The sequence below is a fragment of the Chanodichthys erythropterus genome, chromosome 24 (genome assembly GCF_024489055.1).
Source record: "Chanodichthys erythropterus isolate Z2021 chromosome 24, ASM2448905v1, whole genome shotgun sequence".
Classification (NCBI taxonomy): Eukaryota; Metazoa; Chordata; class Actinopteri; order Cypriniformes; family Xenocyprididae; genus Chanodichthys; species Chanodichthys erythropterus.
Window position 1 is genome coordinate 19,091,284 of NC_090244.1, and position 20,907 is coordinate 19,112,190.

The following is a 20,907-nucleotide window of genomic DNA, read 5'->3' on the forward strand; positions in this document are numbered from 1 at the left end:
ACTCTGTGCGTTTGCTCGGTGGCTGCTGTGAGACACTTGTTTGAGACACACTGCAGTAAGATAGATCAATTTTAGAATATCATATTAAATGCTGGATGGCTTGTGTTGATAAATGGCATGCAATTAATTTTAAAACGTATTGTATGATAGAGAAAAAAAGACTAAACGTGTTGAGCTTTAACAACAATTAGTTTTCTGTCTATAAATATATCAAAACAGTTGTTCTCCTGTCTATTAAAGCGTGTATTATTTTAAAGCTTATTTGGTGTTTCCATGGTTTCTACAAAATAAAATGGAAACCGAGGGTAACGCGGGTATGACGCAATTGACAGGCGACTCCTCACACATCCCGGAGCCTTGGTTAAAATTGCAATTTTCTAACGATTTACAAATAGTTGCAAACATTTGGGATATTGTAAGTACTCAAGTGAACAAAATATATAACACTGATCTAGTGGTTTTTGGATATTTTACTGCAAAAATATTACATATTGCATCTTTAAATATTATATAAATAAATAAAAATTAATATAAATAAATCAGTAATACTAAAATATAAACATTACACGTGTCCAGATCTACACAAATACTAACACACCCTTTTTGACCCAAAGGTCGACGCAGGCTACGGCCCATGACCTGTCCACAGTGGTAATGCAAACGACTGACGTATTTCTCTGGTGGGTCTTTCGTCAGTTCATAATATTACACTCTGGGCAAGAGCACGCACATTTATGATTCATGCTCTGCTAAACAACTATGCAGATGGAATGATTCTAAACTCTGCCAGCAAGGTGAGAGCAGATTATGACACCACAGAATCGCTTAGTTTATTTATTTAGTTTAACTAAGAGCACAACAGGATCATCATACTCAAAATTGTACAATTTGTTCTGTTAAAATTGAAAAAGGACATTTTTATTAGACATATGTGTTATATAAACTGCTTCTGTCTGAAGCTGCCTCTTCTCAACCGTCACATTCCTTTTCTTCAGTTGTGCAAGGAGTTTTACTGAAATGCACACACACAAAGGCACACTTTGAAAATCCACTGGTGAAAGTGTATCTACCAGTCTAGACTGTTTTAAGCAATGCTAAAATTTCTATAGGGATAGACTAATTCTAATCTTGCATTATATTTAGTATGGAGAGTATACATGTTTGAACATACTGTGGGTCTCTAATTTTTCAGACTCGCCCACACTTTGACACTGAATAAATATTAGAAACTTTTTGCAAAGTTGAAAAAGGTTAAAGGAACACAAGAATTATATTATAAGTTATATTAAACAACATTTATTTCTTGTTGACAAAATAATACAAAATAGAACACTTTAATGTTAACGGTTTCAGTGTTTTCACAGATTACTTCAAAATGTACAAAATATAGACATACACAACATGTAATACACGTTTTTTGTCGGTTGTACATAATATTAAAGTGGTAGTAAGTGCTTTTGAAAAAAATCAAGTACAGAAATCAAGATGGTGTCTTTTCAACTTCACTAGTTTGGCTAGTTTGCAGGTCTTTCATTAGCTTGACTCTCATGTTGTCCACCCATCCCTGTGTCTTACGAGCGCCTTTTTTATTCTTCTTTTTAGGTGATTGATTCGGATTGGCTGGTTTAGTTGTGCTGGTTGCTCGTGGCGGTCTGACTGCATTTTTTCTTTGCTGTTGTTTAGGTCCTGTCCCAACTTTTGCCTGTATGAAAAGTAGAAAAGTTACATTTGATAAATCATGACATACAGTCAAACCAAAAATTATTCAGACATTTTTGATATATTTTTACAAGTGGGTGCAGGACACTTGTTCATGTATGTAAGTGAGGATAGCAAAATAAAGTAAACTGTGACGACATATAGAAAAAAATTCTTCATACAGTGAACTATCAGTAAAACTGATAAAAATTTGGAAACAAAAATTATTCAGACACTTTGACCTGACCATGTTTTGCTTAAGTGTTATCTGACATAATTAAGATTATTTTTTTCTGACACAGTTCAACTCTGAGATCTTGTCATATATTAATACCATTTTTTTTAGACTATAGTGAATAGACTGTATTAATGAATGAAATGTTCAAGGTGTCTGAATCAATTTAGATTTGACTAACAAAATTTGGATGGTAGTATTGCAGATTTAGACTAAAGGTTGTTGGTTCAAATCCCAAATTACAGGAATCTGTAATTTTTTTTTTTTCTTTTTTAAAGGAAATCCATCTCCAATGTCCTAGCATGCCTTAGGACATGCATAAAGAATGGGCATGTCTTAGCATGTGGACAGTGTGAGCATGAAGCTCAATAGTTTACACAATTGAAACACCTCCCAGGTTCTGACACATGGTTTTGCTTCAATGAAATACTAAGTGTCATGTTTCCTCAGGCAGTGCTTCAGTAGGGACCAATGCAATGATGTAAGCGTGTTACACAGCGTAGAGTAGGATGGGTGTGATCTTTACAACCTGTCTCAACACACAATCACAGTTGCGAGAGCATCAGACCAGTGTATAAAGAGAACAACCACAATCATTCAAAAACAACCATTGAAATTTTATATTTTGCCAATATTAAAATTTTCAGATACTGACAATTATGTTCATGTTATGGCCAGTAACTGATAAATGGATAATATTAAAATATAACTTAAAAAAAAAAAAAAAAATAATAATTTTGACATTTGCTAAAGACTACATTTAACTGTGTTATTAAATTATTAGTTATCAAAATTAACTTTAAATAAGCTTTAGATGATGACAAAGGTCTAAATGCAAAAATAAGGGAAATGATCAAAGATTAGTAATACCACAAATGTTGCAGTTGGTTGCGGTGTGCTATTAGAATCATTCACGTCCGTTGTATAATGCCTGAGGTTAGAGATTTGAAGAAACTGTAATCCTAAGTATGAGCAGTCTTTACTATGGCAAGCATCATGATCACTAAGAAACAACTCGGAAATTAAAGGTGCCCTAGAGTCAAAAATTGAATTTTCCTTGGCATAGTTGAATAACAAGAGTTCAGTACATGGAAAAGACATACATTGAGTTTCAAACCCCATTGCTTCCTCCTTCTTATATAAATCTCATTTGTTTAAAAGGCTTCCGGAAAACACGCGGATCTCAACATAACACAGACTGTTGCGTAACAGTCGGGATCATTAATATGTATGACCCCAATATTTGCATATGCCAGCCCATGTTCAAGGCATTAGACAAGCAAAGGCAGTATTAACGTCTGGATCTGTGCACAGACTAGGTAAGCAAGCAAGTACAATAGCGAAAAATGGAAGATGGAGCGATAATAACTGACATGATCCATGATTACATGATATTTTTAGTGATATTTGTAAATTGTCTTTCTAAATGTTTCATTAGCATGTTGTTAATGTACTGTTAAATGTGGTTAAAGTTACCATCGTTTCTTACTGTATTCACGGAGACAAGAGCCGTCGTTATTTTCATTATTAAACACTTACAGTCTGTATAATTCATAAACACAACTTCATTCTTTATAAATCTCTCCAACAGTGTAGCATTAGCCGTTAGCCACAGAGCACAGCCTCAAACTCCTTCAGAATCAAATGTAAACATCAAAATAAATACTTTACTCACATAATTCGAAGCATGCATATAGCATGTATGACGAACATCTTGTAAAGATCCATTTGAGGGTTATATTAGCTGTGTGTACTTTGTAAATGCACTGTAATATAGTCGAGAGCTCGTGTGGCAGGGAGCAGGCTATTTAAAAGGGCCGCAGCCTGAATCGGTGCATAGTTAATGATGCCCCAAAATAGGTAGTTAAAAAAATTAATTTAAAAAAATCTATGGGGTATTTTGAGCTGAAACTTCAGACACATTCAGGAGACACCTTAGACTTATATTACATCTTGTAAAAAAGCATTCTTGGGCACCTTTAAGTGAAAGAAAGTTAGGCACTACTAAAGTGAACTTACTGTTGCACCATCAATTGTTACTCAAACAGATTCATGGCATAACTGCCAGACCATCATGGGTGTGGTAACTGTGCAGGAATGTTGCTTTTGAGATATTATCAAAAAAGTGTCCACTTGGATTTATGTTGTCTGAGTGTGTGTGAATATATTTGAGTAGAAGATGCATATCCCTTTTAAACAAGTGCTCAAGTCACTGCTTGAACCAGCAACCTTACATTCACCAACTCTTAGCTTTAAAGGTCCCATGGCATGACATTTTCAATTTATGAGGTTTTTTAACATCAACATGAGTTCCCCTAGCCTGCATATGGTCCCCCAGTGGCTAGAAAAGGCGATGAGTGTAAACCGAGCCCTGGGTGTTTTGCTTCACGTTTGAGAAAATGAAAGCTCAGACGACCAATCTAGAATCTTCCCCATATGTCGTCATAAGGGGAAAAGTTTCCTCCCCTTTCACTGCTTTGCCCGCCCATGAGAAAATGAGCTACTACAGTGAGATCCGAGCACTATATCTTTTTCCTCGAGAGACATCATGCCTTGTAAACGAGCGAATCCTGGCAGTTGCTCAGTGTTTGGATGTACAAATCAACACCTTAGTATTTTTTTAGTTCCTTCATCCAAGCCTATGAAGAAACAGTGGGTTCGTATGGTTTTGTATGTCTGCGCCACACATTTCACCGACCACTGTTTCCTCAACGTGGGCCAATACAGCCCAGTTACTGTTGCTAGGGTGCCCAGACATCCCGAAAAATTTGGGACAGTCCCGAAATCTAAACTATTGTCCCGAATCTGGCCCTAATTGTCCCGAAAATTGTACTAAAGCAAAATCTTGAGTAGTTATTGTCTGATAAACATTAAAATCTGTCTGCAGAGGTTGAGTCATCCTGCAACCAGCCCCCGCCGGCTGCTCATTGGCTGCAGCATCTTTTTTCTAAGTTCTAAATAAATACTGTAGGCGACTAGGCGCGAATTTAGATATGCATTGATAAGCTAATTTTCATTCATTCCGTTGGCATGGCTGGTGTACCAGAACCCAAACACACTGCTAAAAAGCAAAAACGCCTCTGTAGGTACTGGAGTGGGTGGGGAAGTATCCATGAATTGCCACAGCCTTAAGCCCCGGGTATACTTCACTTTCCGCGTGTCTTTCAAAGTATACTACACCGCGGATGACCGCGTTCGTCACATGCACAGTACAATTTTGTATATGCTCTACCAGACATCGGAGAGCAGCACTGAGTCGTGTCATCAACGTGACATTCACTGAACATGATCGGAGAAGAAAAGTGCATCCTTTCCCATATTTTACTTATCCCCCTCCATGAATTTGCCACCCTAAACACGTCTTTGTACTCTTTCAAACATGAATTGTACAAATGTGGTTACTTTCTAATCTCTTCGCACAAACGCTGGTCAAGTTCGCTGTCCATTGTCGTGTTTTTCTATTTTTTTCAAGCGCGTTGTTTTAAACCGGTCTTTTCACACTCTTTTTTGACAGCTGAACACTGTGCATATTGCCACCTAGTGGACTCTTCTATACTGCTTGCGCATGTGCTGTTGCACGCGGACTGTCCACGTGGTCTCGAAATTTGGCCTGCACGCGGCCAGAGTGTGCGTGGATGGCTGAAGTATACCCGGGGCTTTAAGCGATGAAAGTAAAGCCTTCTGCAAAGTGTGTAGGAAAGAGTTTGGTGTTTCTCATGGAGGGGAGGCAGATGTTAGGCTGCATGCTAGCAGCAAACTACACTGTACCAACACCGCGATAGTACAGACCGACACGTTGGTCTCATCCTTCTTTAAGAAGCATTTCATGTATAATAAAATAGCTGCTGCTGAGCTGACCTCCGTGTTCCACTGTGTGGCACACCAACAATCATACAGATCGCTTGACTGTTCGATAAAGTTAACACCAAAACTGTACTCTGATTTGGCTATAGCTAAACTTGTCCCCTGCGGTCACACAAAAGCTGAAGCACTGGTCACAAACGTCCTGGCACCCCTCACATCGGACTTCTCCCAGAGCCTCGAGTCAAAAGACATATTCTTTTCCATTGCAAAGGAGTGATTGATTGTTTGCGGCACTGTGTACAAAACAATTTCGTTATTTTCGTTTAAGCTTATTAGCGTTAGGCTATACAGAAAGATTAACGACAGTCATTGTTTTGTAAGTAACACTGCCAAATGTCAAAAGTAACAAATGTCTGGAGCACACATGCAAACCAGCAACCTCTGAGCTTTAACCACTACACCACACCACACCACCTTTGGAAGTACTTGATAAAAATGTTGCAGGCTAAATTTGAACTGGAATTTCCCACATAAGCGCTGTGGTTCAACATCTCTAGGGCAGACATGTGAACACTAGGCTACATTTTAAAATGAAAAGATGGTCATACCGGAATGGGTGGACGTGGGGGGAACGTGCAGGGCGGTCTGTTGTGTTTCTGGTGAAATGGCAGGACATGCAAGGGGTCCAGGGGAACCCAGGGACCCCCTTGCGACACAGCAGGGGGGCCGCAGTGCGCAGCCTGCAAGTGGTACAAACTGCGAGCAGCCTTGGTCTCATTGCAGGCTTTGAAGATGGTCACAAAACCCTCACGAGGTTTGTGGACCAGCAGGTACCGTCCTTCCTGTAAACTGGGAAAGGTGTTAAAAAAGATCAGCTAAAAAGCATAGAGATTGGCCGCTTTATTAAATACACACCATGCAAAACCTATTTGTGTAATCTTAAAATACTTTCACATATCCCAGCTTAATATGCAGAGACAACTATGTTTCAATAGCTCGACCAGCCCAACACAGCACCAGTGACTCAACCAATGGCATGCATTTTGGGCGGGACTATCAGTTTGCCTGATCAGTGGCAGGGGGAATGTTCTTTCAGCTGGTCGGCACAGAAATTACACTTTAATGGACTGATTGAAAGACTTATTTCACATTAGGAAATGTAAATCTTGCAAATGGTAAAGTAACAAATTTAAATGATTTTAAGAAGTCAAAGAAACTCACGCTGAGACTTTTTTCAGTAAGTGGTAGAGTGTGTTTAAACATCTAGTTGGCCTGAAAAAGAAATATTGAATCACATTAAATTCCATTAAAACTTGTCTGAGATACAGCCTAATATTAATGCAATATATAATTATTAATATGTTTAAATATAAAAACTAAAACAAATGAACAATACATTAAAAATAATTATATATTACAATATTTCAGATAAAAATCTGTGAGAATTTGTCAAATATGCACGCAACATAAAAGAAAAGGCTAAAACTTTCTGAAATCAGGGTTTTATTTAAACACTTTATATAGTCACTCACTTGAAGTCACAGGTGATGTGCTGAATCCAGTCGTCAGGTAACTTCTGCATCTGAGCCACTTCTGATGTGTGTGCATTGATGCGACCTACACACACAAATAGGTAGATTGCTCATTTCTCTTTCTTTTAATAGTCTATAAATCTTCTACTTAACGGTCGATATCTAAAGAAGCTAAAGTCTGCAAAGCAACGCTGTTATTGTTAACTGAAAGTACTACTACATTTTCATTAATTAAAATAAAGCTGAAATGAAATAAAAACTAAAATAGACAAAATGTTGCCTGAGCAACTAACTGAAATAAAACAAGTTTGAGCCAAACTACTAAAACTGAAATAAATTAAAGCTAAATAGTCATTTAAAGTTTTTGTGTTAAATAGTTCTGACAAAAACACTGAAAAAAACAACTATAAAAACATTACAGTGCTAATTCAAAATTGCACTATATTAAGACCGCTGCAGAGACATAAACCAGCTTGTAGTCCGTTAAAACTGAAGAACAAATAAATCGCTGTCCACAGGTGATGCAGAACAGAAGGACATGTGTTGACCTGCAACACAAACTGTGAGAAGTAGATGTTGCAATGACTGTTCACACGTTGTCCCGTGTCTGTCTATTGTCATCTACGCCTCGTAATATTTCACACTGATGTAGTTCAGAGTTCATTCCAGAAGAAAATGAACTCCACACCCATACTTGTTCATCTGTGAATGAGAAACTCTGCTCTAGCCTTATGCCAAAGAACACAAGACGATAAGGACATGATGAAATTTCAAGTCATGAGCCACAATTGGAGCAGTTTACATCTATTAATTAATGAATTATTAATAAAAAAAAAAAAAAAAATGCCAATATGTCAATAACTGATATAATTCTGATATATTTCTCTGCTGTTTGTATCATTCGGTTTGTCTGTGTTCCAACACTTGCTGCTTTGGCTTCTTTTGAGCAAAAATAAAGAAATAAAAAAAATTGGTCATATTTACCAAAATGTCAATTAATCAATATTCACACTACCACACCAATTAGGGCTGCACGATTAATCGCATGCGATTGTCATGCGTGTCTCATCAGTAAAGCCGGTTCTGTGATTAGCGGTACATGTCCATCACCTGCTTTCAAATGGAGCGGCACTTTAATATACAGAGCCGTAGTTTGCGGACAAGCTACGCAATATCGCGTTCATAATCGAAGGCGATTCATCTGCGATTATGAACGTGATATTGCGTAGCTTGTCCGCAAACTACGGCTCTGTATATTAAAGTGCCGCTCCATTTGAAAGCAGGTGATGGACATGTACCGCTAATCACAGAACCGGCTTTACTGATGAGACACGCATGACAATCGCATGCGATTAATCGTGCAGCCCTAACACCAATTCAGCATATTAGAATGATTTCTGAAGGATCATGTGACACTGAAGACTGGAGTAATGATGATGAAAATCCTGCTTCATCACAGGAAGTTTTGTAACGTTCATCCTGCGTCATTCTGCGATTACAAGATTCTGATTCTGTTCTGAGCTGTTGACATCCAGCGACTCAGAAATTTCTATGGCAACACTCATAACACTAAAATCCACATTGTTGATGGCAGAAAAAATACTTAACCACTATCCCTTGTGAAAAAAAGTGTGCTTAATTGTAATAATTGTGCACTTGTAGGAAAACTTTTTTACAAAAAAAAAACAAAAAAAAAACTAGAGCAACAGAAAGCTACTAAAGACATATTTGAAACAGTTCATGTGACTAAAGTTGTTCAACCTTATCACGTTCAATCTTTTGTATCGAATCAGTGGTTTGGAACTGCCAAAGTCATGTGATTTCAGTAAACGAAGCTTCAATACTTCATAAGTGTTTCGAAATTTCAATGGTTCACCAGTGGGGGGCGTGACTTTGGCAGTTTGTACGCACTCTGAACCACTTATTCGAAACAAAAGATTCGTAAAGCTTTGAAGCTTCATGAAGCAGTGTTTTGAAATCGCCCATCACTAAATATTGTTGAATAAAGTTGTTATTTTGTTTTTTTGGTGCACAAAAAGTATTCTCGTCACTTTTATAACATTAAGGTTGAACCACTGTAGTCACATGAACTGTTTTAAATATGTCTTTAGTAGCTTTCTGGGCATTTGAAAGTGTTAATTATCTTGCTCTTAATAGAGGCCTCACTGAACCATCGGATTTCATCAAAAATATCTTAATTTGTGTTCTGAAGATGAACGAAGGTCTTACGGATGTGAAACGACATGAGGGTGAGTAATGACAATTTTTTGAATTTTAAATAAAAAAATGTTAAATATTTTAAAATATTTTTAATGTACTTAAAATATTAAATGAATACATATTTAAAATATGTTAAATGGTCATGATTTAAAGAAGTGCTCTTATTTTGACGTGTTGACTACATACTATAGCACATGTAAAGTACTTTTAATTTTAACTGTGTGTTATCCAATATTACATTTAAAGTTAATATTACATGCACTAATATTAAATGCACTCAACTGCAACGTCATCATCCCAAATACTTTTGATTTTCCCAGCAAAATCATGCTTCACATAAAAAGGTTAGACTTATAGACAACCTAGGAAGTCGGGGAAGGTCTCGTTTTTTAAGTCTCGTTACAAGCTGTTCATACATTGGCAATACTAAAAGTGTTTCAATTTAATTAAATTTAATATAAACTATAAATGACATGCAATAAAGTGTCTGAAAAATTACATTCAGTTTGCACTATTATATTGCACTATGTATATTCTTTTGAAGTATATTATTATTTTTTTTTAGAAGTATGCTAAAGTATCCTTTTTCACAAGGGGTATTATTTCACCACCATATGCTCTTGCAAAGTATTTAAGTACACATGATGTGTATCAAGTAACACTAGATATAATAAAATAGTGCTTAAAACAGAAATGTGTAGAAGTAGAACACTATACTTTTAATTGTCTTAACTACAAATTATTGGTCAGTAAATGAGCAAGATTTAAGCAAATGCACAACTTAAAAAGCCATTGCTGTTTAAGAAAAACATCAAAGACAGACAGTTTTTGGCAGAATATGGGAAGATGTGTGTGGAGTGATAAATCACAATGAGACAATGAGTTGCATGGTGATGCTGCAGAGTGGTGCTTTCTAATATCTGCTGACAAATATAATAATAAATGCACCTCTACCACAGTGAAGCATGGAGGAAGTGTGTCATTGTGTGGGGAGCCTTTTTTAGCTGCTGCTATTGGTGAGCTACTTCACTGTGAAAAGCATTTAATTGTTTGAAGCACAGGAGAATGTTGCAGAATGGCTTGTATTCCACAAATGAAAAGTTGTTTTCTAAAGAGCAATGAGCAGATGTCATTTTCCAACAAGACAATGCTCCTGTCCAAATTGCAAAGTAGTGGCTTGAGAACAAGTGCACCAGGCTCATGGTTTGGCCTGGTCAGAGTCCAGATTTGAACCCTATAGAGAATATTTGGTCTCACATTAAACTCAAACGAACTGAGAGACATTTTTCAACTACTCATGAACTGTTTGAAGCCAACAACACAGACTGACTCTTCTTCAAATTTGACAAGCTATAATCTGTGGGGTATTTTGAGCTGAAACTTCACAGGCACATTCTGGAGACACCAGAGACTTATATTATATCCTGTGAAAGACCAGTGATTTGTGATTAACATGGTTAAGACCATTAAAAGACCACTAATGGCCCATTATTTTTTTGCTTAGGACTGTATGTACAGACTCATCGCTTTGATATCAGCCCATTCTGTTATCACTAGGGCTGGATCCTGGCCTAGACCCAAAGAAAAGACTAGATTCCTTTAATAAGCCAAGAAGAATCTCTAAAGCAAACGATATGCCAAGAGCGAGGCTCTTCTGCATTCTTCTGTGATTCTAAGTTATTTCTTCCTAGAGGCACAGACTGTTGTCATGCATATTACTGTCACTCTTGGTGTCACTGTGAATGTTGTAAGTGGATACAAACATCACAGATCTATCTAAATACATACATTTTGCTAAACTCTCCAAACTTCAGTGGTCAGAAAAGGAGTATCTTTTCCTCTTTTTCTCCTGATGGTGAAACCCAAGTATCCCTACACCCACACTTGACTTGTCATACATACAGATGCATTCTTCAACAGCCATTTCAAAGTTGCAATGTTGGTAGCTATGGCAACTCTGACTCAAAACAATGAGTCATGAGTCATGAGAGAGGCATGCTGGGAGTTTGCGGGAAGTTCACTTTTGTGCTTACTCCCTTATTAACAAAACTTACACTTGAGAAAATACATGGCTACTTCTGCCTGTCTGAATTTGCTTAATTCAAAAAACGTTATTTTAATTTCCTTGATGGCATTTTGTGGGGGGATACAACTAATATTTGTCAGTCGTGTGATTTTCACTTAAATGGCTTTAAAAAATTTTTTTTTGTTTTTTTCAATTAAAGGAACCATTTCAGCCATTGTAGTAAAGTAGATTCAAGTAAGAAGTAAAATACAGTAAATTTTAAAATATTTTGTCTTGCTTCATAAAAAAAAAAAAAAAAAAATGAACCAATATGATAAAATAAGCAGCCTACATATATTTTCACTACAACTTTTAAAGCAAATCAAATTAAAATGCTTTAATTTGATTTGAAGATGTAAACAACTCACTGAATCTATGACAGATTCATGACAGATTCAAGATAAAAGTCATGACTTTTCATGACTGCTAAAGTAAAACAACAAAAAAAAAAACAACAGATTCCATTCAAGTCTCTTACTTATGAAAGACACGGTACTGGAGTGAAGAAGTTTCTCGGCCCACAGCTGACAGGCCTCCGTGTGGGTCAGACTCTCGGCTCCGTAGCACAGCTGATACTCCAGCTTGGGTAAAACATGCACTGGGACGGCCTAAATAAAACCAGACTCAATCATTATCCACTCCAATGGCAGTTATGAGTCACTACACTATATAAACTGATGCAGAAGAGCATCTTTTTTCAGGACAAGCAGTTTTGCCCTACGTTGGTGAACCACTGACGGGAAAGAATCTGTTAATACACTGATAAGACTTAAAAGTTGACTCTACAGCTCCGCACAGGAAAGGCAGACTGTTTAAACAAAGGGAGTGGGGGACATTACTCAAACATGCTTAAAATATAAAGAATAATGCCTGGCATGTTGACATACTAACTCAAATCCAAAAATAAAGTCAATGTTTAAAGGGATAGTTCACCCAAAAATGAAAATTTGATGTTTATCTGCTTACCCCCAGGGCATCCAAGATGTAGGTGACTTTTTTTCTTCAGTAGAACACAAATGATGATTTTTAACTCCAACCGTTGCGGTCTGCAGTCGTATAATGCATGTCAATGGGAACTTCGTCTATAAGAGTAAAAAAACATGCACAGACAAATCCAAATTAAACCCTGCAGCTCATGACGACACATTGATGTCCTAAGACATGAAACGATCGGTTTGTGCGAGAAACCAAACAGTATTTATATCAATTTTTACCTCTAATGCACCACTATGTCCAACTGCGTTCAGCACTTGGTTAGTGAGGTCTGATCGCGCTCTGACAACGGAAGTGATGTCTCGCTCTCATTGAAGCAAAGCGCGAGACATCATTGCCGTTGTCAGAGTGCGATCAGACCTCACTAACCAAGTGCTGAACGCAGTTGGACATAGTGGTGTTTTAGACGTAAAAAGTGATATAAATACTGTTCGGTTTCTCGCACAAACTGATCGTTTCGTGTCTTAGGACATCAATGTGTCGTCACAAGCTGCAGGGTTTAATTTGGATTTGTCTGTTGTGTTTTTGTTTACTCTTATAGACGAAGTTCCCATTGACACACATTATACGACTGACAGACGGCAACAGTTGGAATTAAAAATCATCATTTGTGTTCTACTGAAGAAACAAAGTCACCTACATCTTGGATGCGCTGGGGGTAGATAAACATCAAGCAGATAAACATCAAATTTTCATTTTTGGGTGAACTATCCCTTTAAGTAAAACATGGTCAGGTCAAAGTGTCTGAATTTTTGGTTCCAAATTTGTATCAATATTATACCCAAATATGTCACAGTTTACTTTATTTTGCTATCCTCACTTACATAAATGAACTAAAGTGTCCTGCACCAACTAGTAAAAATATATAAAAAATGTCTGAATAATTTTTGGTTTGATCGTTTATTGTGTGTGCACAGGAACTTATGAGTATGATGATGTTTGAAACTCTTGGGGTGTAAGGCAAGGCGAGGCAATTTTATGTATACAGCACATTTCATATACAATGGTAATGGTAATTGTAATGGTATCCTTCAACCTGGGCAAATAAAGCAACATTTTCACAAAAGGTGTATTGTAATTGCGTATTAGCATGGGTCCACCTCACCCTGAAGGTCTTTTTGTCATGTCTGGGGTGAGCGATGTCCACACTGCTGCGCACCATGAGCAGAATGTCCAGCAAGCTGTAGAGTTTGTACAAAACACTGCCCTCTGCTGGAGGATCATAGTCCATCTCATCCTCAGCACTGACCTGAAGATCCTCCCTCAGAAGACCTAGATAGATAGATAGATAGATAGATAGACATTTAGTGCAAGAAATTGACAAATTTGGGCTTAAAATGCTAAAAATATAAAATATGGCCCCTTTAGATCCTAGTGATATTATTAAATCATGCTTAAAAGGACATTTGAATAACCCTACAAAAATGTAATCTGAGCACAATTTCACTACACTTAACGTAGCCTTTGACTGAGATGGTGTTTAAAGCACTAACGTTTTCTTTGAGGGACTACCAGCACAGGAACGGCAGCAGGCAGTGTGGCGTCCTCTCCCTGTCCCTGTCCCTGTCCCTCTCTGGACTCTAGGTACGAGGTCACACACTGTTTGACCAGGGAGTGTGTTTTCGGTTCTGGAGGTTTATCTTCTGGGACAGGCGGTTTCACAGCCTCCTGGTTCTTGCTAGGCGTGGATTTCAGCATGGCGTCCTGCATCCGCAAAATCTGTCCGAGCTGGTCGCACTCGCTGGATATTCTTGGTCTTTTGATGCCCTTCTTTGTTCCTTTGCCCAGAGGGTTTGTGGGGCTTGGTGTTGCAAGGTCGGGTGCTTGGGGGGAGGACGTCTCACCTGGTGTCACCTGGGTTTGAAGTCTCTGCGGGGAGACAATGTGATCTATAATTAGTCGTTCTTCATCAGAATCTGAAACCTGGTCCAACTTGTCTTCCATCATCTGTCTAGACCGCTTGATGGGAGGACATTTAACAGAAGACACTTTTGAATCTTCACTCGCACTTTCCTTTTCGGAAACGACACTTTCATCCGTCGCACCGTTTCCTCCGTCAGCCAAAGACGAGTTTGTTTCTCCTTGTTCCTGAGCCATGGTCAACTCAAGGGGTTCTGTGGGAGTGTTTTGAGACACTGAAGTGTGCTTTGTTGTACCTAAAGAGTCTGTCTGTTTCTTGGGGTTTGGGATAAGTTGAGATGGATTTGTACAAGTTGTTTTTGGTTCATTCTGTTCTTTCACTTTCTTACTGGGCTTGTAGGACTCCCCAAATGACTCCAAGTCTGTTAGATCAGTCTCAAAATCCATTCCAGCATCATCAACTGCAACCACATTCCTGGAGATTTTGTTCTGGGCAGAGTAAAGAAAAGTAAATATTATTTACAATGCAACATATTTATACTTTAATTTCTCTGTGGAATAACTTTTATTATGCCACAGTCGCCGGTGCCGCTTCCGCTTTTCTGGTCATGAGTATGAGGTAACGCAGCTCTGTTTATCATATTAGATACATTAGAGAGTGTTGAAAATTATGTTATAACGTTACTCTGTGCGTTCGCTGTGCGTTCGCTGCTGTGAGACACTGTTACACAATGCAGTAAGATAGATCGATTTTAGAATATCATATTAAATGCTGGATGGCTTGTGTTGATAAATGGCATGCAATTAATTTTAAAACATATTGTATGATGGAGAAAATTCTGTATTACTGTTACTAAAAATAAAGCTGCATCTGATTATGCTATGTTAGCTACTTCACAAAATAGTGTTTTTCTCTGAGGCATGGTAAAACATGGTACTCACAAAACATCAAGAAAATTAGATTTAAACAATAAGACTAAACGTGTTGAGCTATAAAACAACAATTAGTTTTCTGTCTATAAATATATCAAAACAGTTGTTCCCTTGTCTATTAAAACATGTAATATATTGAAGTGTCTTTGGTGTTTTTCCATGGTTTCTACAAAATAAAACCGGAAACCGAGGGTAACGTGGGTATGACCCAATTAACAGGCGACTCCTCACACGTCCCGGAGCCTTGGTTAAAACTGCAATTTTCCTCACGATTTACAAATAGTTGGAAACATTTGGGATGTTGTAAGTACTCAAGTGAACAAAATATATAACACTGGCCTAGTGGTTTTTGGATATTTTACTGCAAAAATCTTACATATTGCATCTTTAACAACCAAAGCAACTTTTAAAGGCGCTATACAAAATAAATGTATTATTAATAGTCAAAAATACAATTAACAGTGTAATATAATTGTACAATATAATATAAAATATAATAAGCACACATACATATATACATAGAAACAATTCTTATTATCAATGTTCAAAACCATTTTTGCTGCAAAATATTTTTTTGTAAACAACCATTCAAAGGTTTGTGCCAAGTAATCCAAAACTAATTGCTAGTGAACAATAATACATTTTTTTTTTTTTTTGAATGAACCAATAATTACAAAATTTTGTTAATATTTAAATCAGCAATATTTATTATTCATCTATTCTACTGTTTGGTGTTTTGTGTTCCTCTATTTACACTGAATTCAGTAAATTCAGCTTACCTCAGGAGGAGGGTTCATTTCTAAAGAGATCTCTTCTGAAGCGAGGAAAAATATGGGTCGTGACACAATCTTCTTGAATGCCAGCTTCACGCTCTCCTCGTGAAACAGCAGACTCCTCTCTCTCCAGCTCATCTCTGTCTTCAGCAGGGGAGGATCTATGTATGCCGTCTTACTCTGACTGCTGCCTGATAACAACCACAACATTCACTGTGACACACAGTTGACTGGATTACAATCTTCTGGTCTCATGAAATGACCCCTCACCTTTCACAGGGTTCATTTTGACCCAGATGGGCAGCTCCCATGCTTCTGTGAACTCCGAGCTGTTATTCAGGAGCTGAAGGAAAGCCTCTTTGGATAAACACACTTGTGGCTCGTAAGTAGCGCTGAGTTTTTCAGCGTTACTGTCACTGCTGATGGCCTGTGGAAATTAAGAGGCATATTTGTTATATTTGATTTCCACAGGCACATTAAATTAATTCATGAAGTGTGGGGACAGAATCTTTTTAGAGGTCTTGGGCCCTTCAGTCAAGGGCTCCAGTTCCTAGTTACCCAGCCTAGTTACTAGTTAGTAAGTTTAATCTATCGAATACAGTATATCAGAGTGATAATTCAAAACAAAGGCAGCAGTGCCCCCTAGTGGTTAAGATCACATTTTGTAAGATAGAAACCCACATCCCAAGTCTAAGAAAAAAGGGGCATATTTGGATGCTTTTTCACCTGCAAATTTAGATATAGCATAAGGAAAATTAAGCCTAATTTTAGCATGATTAATATATTTTGTTATTTTGTTAAGGACATATTTGGATCCTTTTCCACCTGCAAATTTAAAAAGTAAAAATATGGTGAAATATTTTTTTTTTAAGGAAAATTAAGCATATTTATCATGATTCATTTTTTGTTAATATTATATTATTATTATATTTGTATTATGAAATTATTTTCATGACAATTTATCAAGTTTCTTAGCCTAATTTCTGATTATTGCAATGGTATAATATTAGTAATAATAATGTTAAAAATTATATAAATGGTATTCAATATTATTTATATATCACAATAGTATTTGTAGTACTTAATTTAATTCGATATAGATTTTAAACAGGATGAATTGTTTAATAAAAATACAAAATACTTTTTGTAGAAAAGTTGTGTAATTGTACTTTTGTATTTTGTCATTAGTTTCATGACAATGACAAAATATAAATAAGGGAAAAATCATTTTGGGGTAAAATATGGCAATTTTTTTCTGATATTTGTCCATATGAAGACCAAAAACCAGTAAAAATGACACATTTATAGACAGGCTACTTACAGTGTGTGCTGAAGTTGCTTTTTTAGCTGGAGGAACCACATTTGACACGGTCTCATAGTCTACTGCAAGTTGAGTCTCTTCTGGTATCACTTTTTTCTCTAGCATGTCTATTTTACCCTGAGGAGAAAAACAGTAGACACAGATGAAACAAACAGCAGTATATCACACATTCAAGATAATAATTAAAAAGAACTATAGAGTACAAGTACCATAGCAAGAAGCTGTTTTTCAAAGATGAGAGAGATTTCACACACAAACTTTACATTGGTCAGGCTAGTAATCTCTTGAATGCTGTAAAACTGTGGGAAACTCTTCACATGTTCCAAGCAGGCTGTGAAATATTCCTGTTGGGGAAAATATACAAAAATTATCTATCAAATATTCAAAAATGACAAAAAAAGAAGAAAAAAACAAAACAAAACAAAAAAAGATAAAATTATAATAAACAAAAAATCAATCAATCAAATACTCAAAAAAAATATTGAAATGAAATTTAACAAAATAAAATAATAATAAAAATAAAATAGCAATCATAAAAATTGATAATGAAATAAAAAAAATAGAAAAATAAAATAATAATAGTATTATTTGTATATTAGTATTTTAATTCTTTGTATATTTTAATTGTATTAAATACAAGTAAAAAGATAATAAAAATAATAACATAAAATGAAATTATACAAAAATCATCAGTAAAATATTCAAAAAGGATAATGAAATCAATTAAAATAAAAAATAAAATTAAGATATAAAAAATCAACTATTTAAAAATAATGAAATAAAGAAAAATAAAATTAAAAAATTAAAATATGGAAAAAATCAAATATTCAAAAATGATAGTGAAATAAAAATAAAATTAAGTAATAAAATATTATTATTTGTGTATTTTAATATTTTAATTACAAAACCATCAAATATTCAAAAATGATAATGAAATGTATAAAAGCGATATAGTAATAAAAATAAAATGGAAACATACAAAAATCATGAGTAAAATATTCAAACAATAATGAAATCAAATCAAATAAAAAAAAATAAAATGAAAATATATAAAAATCATCAGTAAAATATTCAAAAATGATGACAAAATAAAAATTACAATAATAAAATCATCAATAAAATATTCAAAATTGATAGTTAAAGAAAACTAATAAAATAAAATTAAAAATAAATTAAGATATATAAAAATCAACTATTTAAAAATGATAATGAAATAAAAATAAAATTAAAATTAAAAATAAAATTAAAATATGCAAAAATCAATCAAATATTCAAAATGATAATGAAATGTATAAAAGCGATATAGTAATAAAAATAAAATGGAAACATACAAAAATCATGAGTAAAATATTCACAAACAATAATGAAATGAAATCAAATAATAAAAAATAAAATGAAAATATATAAAAATCATCAGTAAAATATTCAAAAATTATAATTAAATAAAGAAAAATAAAATAAAATAATAAACAAGAAAATTAAAATATACAAAAATGATAATGAAATAAATGAAAACTATAAAAAAAAAAATCATCAAACGAACATCTGAATAGTAATATAAAAAATAAATAAAATAAATAAATAAAAAATACCTCCGAGTAGCGAGTACTGCCTGGTGGCATATAGTTGTTCCGATCAGCGCATGCTCTAGAAACATCCTGTAGGTATTTCATAAACTCTGTCACCTCTTTCCTCACACGCTCCATCAAAGGCTTAGAAATGAGAGACAAGATTAACCACATGAAAACTGCCCCAATGTTAAAGTCAGGCGGTCGAGACTTGAGATGATCTATACCTTTGAATATCTGACAGGCTTGCCACTGAGAATGGCGAGATATGACCTGCGCTGCTTTGCGTTGATGGTGGTAAAGCCAGGGTAGGGCACGAGCGGCTCAGGGAAAGCAAAAATCTTAGTGGTCTTCACAGGTTTGGGTTTAACATGATTTTGAGACGGTTTGCATTCAGACGTGGACTCATCTGAAACAAGGCTGTTCCTGACATCTGAATCTTCATCACACTTCACAGTCTTAACTTCTGCTGAGGGTCCATCTGGCTTTTTCTCATCCGTCTCCTCTGGTTTGACATCAGAGCTTTTAAGGAAATAATACATGATACACCTCAAAATGACAAACCTCAATAATATCATCATTTTCCATATATATGTATATATAGGGGAGAGCAGGGTACGTTGTCACACTCTTCATAACTCCAAAACTAGAGGCTCTATCTCAAAAATCAAATAGCCACTTTGTGTGACTTCTTCTATAGTCAACTTCCTGTTCACATATGGTCAAAATCGCTCTAATCTGAGGTTAGCACAATTTTCTTATTTTTTTGGCTTAAATAGTAAAACATTTGCACATAAATTTTATGCAATACAACTTTGTTAGATATGAATGTTAAAAATTATTATTTTGCACAACATAGAGGAGACAATAACGAGTCTTTTGATACTTTAGCTATATATAAATAAATGTGCTTATATAACTTATACGACCACAGACACCCACCTTTGTAAAAGAGCGTATAGTTCTTTAACGTTAGGCGCGAGGGTGAACTTCTCAAACACATCTCTCGAGAACACGACAGGACCAGTGATAGGAGCATCATCCCTGCGGACAAACGACCTCTAATGACACTCTTTTCATCATAGTTATCAATAGCACGTGTTTATTTAAAGAATCATGTTGTCACCTACCATTTTAACTCCATGGCCGCAGACTTTTAAACTTAGATGCAGTTCACAACATCGTTAAATCAATGTACCGACTGACTCTTGTCTCTCACACGCTGACGTTCCCTCATATCATAACAGTGCGCCGATTGAATCTTCCGGGAAGAACCAAAACATGAAACAACGGTTCCGCTTCTGATCTGTAATTATTCAGTTCGTAATTATTATTTGGTTATTGGTATAATAAATTTGTGCTAAGTTTACAAAGTTTTTGTATAAGACATTGTGAAAATCTCTCTTTCTTGAATCGAAGTGTACATAATTTAAATACTGAAGTACAATTAAATGTGGATACATTTGATATATGTTTGTATTTACTTAGTAAAAAATATTTAGTTCACTTTCATATGAATCTTAGCCCAAGCTCACCCTCAAGCCATCCTAGGTGTATATGACTTTCTTCTTTCTGATGAACAAAATCTGATAAATATTAATAAATATCATGACGCATCAATTTACATCCATCCATCCATCATAAACGTACTCCACACGGCTCCGGAGTGTTAATAAAGGCCTTCTGAAGCAAAGCGATGCATTTGTGTAAAAAAAAAAAAAAAAAAAAAAAATATATATATATATATATATATATATATATATATATACACATTTAACATGTTATGAAGTAAAATATCTTGCTTCTGCCAGACTGCCTTTTGTATTCAACTTCAAAACGCTTAAGCTACGACCTGCATCTTCCGTATTCAAGTTGATACACCTTGGATGGTTGAGTAATTTTAAT

General features: G+C 35.5%; 1 protein-coding gene across 1 annotated transcript; it reads right to left on the minus strand.

The window, feature by feature from the left end:
• Positions 1-921: 921 nt before the first annotated feature.
• On the minus strand, positions 922-20,263 carry ice2 (interactor of little elongator complex ELL subunit 2). Its single transcript, XM_067380355.1, has 15 exons — positions 20,133-20,263; positions 19,945-20,046; positions 19,230-19,524; positions 19,027-19,146; positions 17,644-17,778; positions 17,435-17,551; positions 16,384-16,540; positions 16,120-16,304; positions 14,041-14,896; positions 13,653-13,819; positions 12,033-12,162; positions 7,270-7,354; positions 6,959-7,009; positions 6,346-6,586; positions 922-1,702 (listed from the first exon to the last, which is right to left on the minus strand). The coding sequence occupies exons 1-15, from the start codon at positions 20,144-20,146 to the stop codon at positions 1,481-1,483; spliced, it is 2,877 nt and encodes a 958-aa protein (XP_067236456.1). The 5' UTR covers positions 20,147-20,263; the 3' UTR covers positions 922-1,480.
• Between the last annotated feature and the right edge of the window lie 644 nt (positions 20,264-20,907).

Excerpts from the sequence above, each read along its gene's own strand:
- ice2 (XM_067380355.1), bottom strand. Across the intron at positions 19,525-19,944 it reads CTATACGCTCTTTTACAAAG|CTCTGATGTCAAACCAGAGG; the intron begins GTGGGTGTCTGT and ends TTTCCTTAAAAG. Across the intron at positions 12,163-13,652 it reads ATGACAAAAAGACCTTCAGG|GCCGTCCCAGTGCATGTTTT; the intron begins GTGAGGTGGACC and ends GGTTTTATTTAG.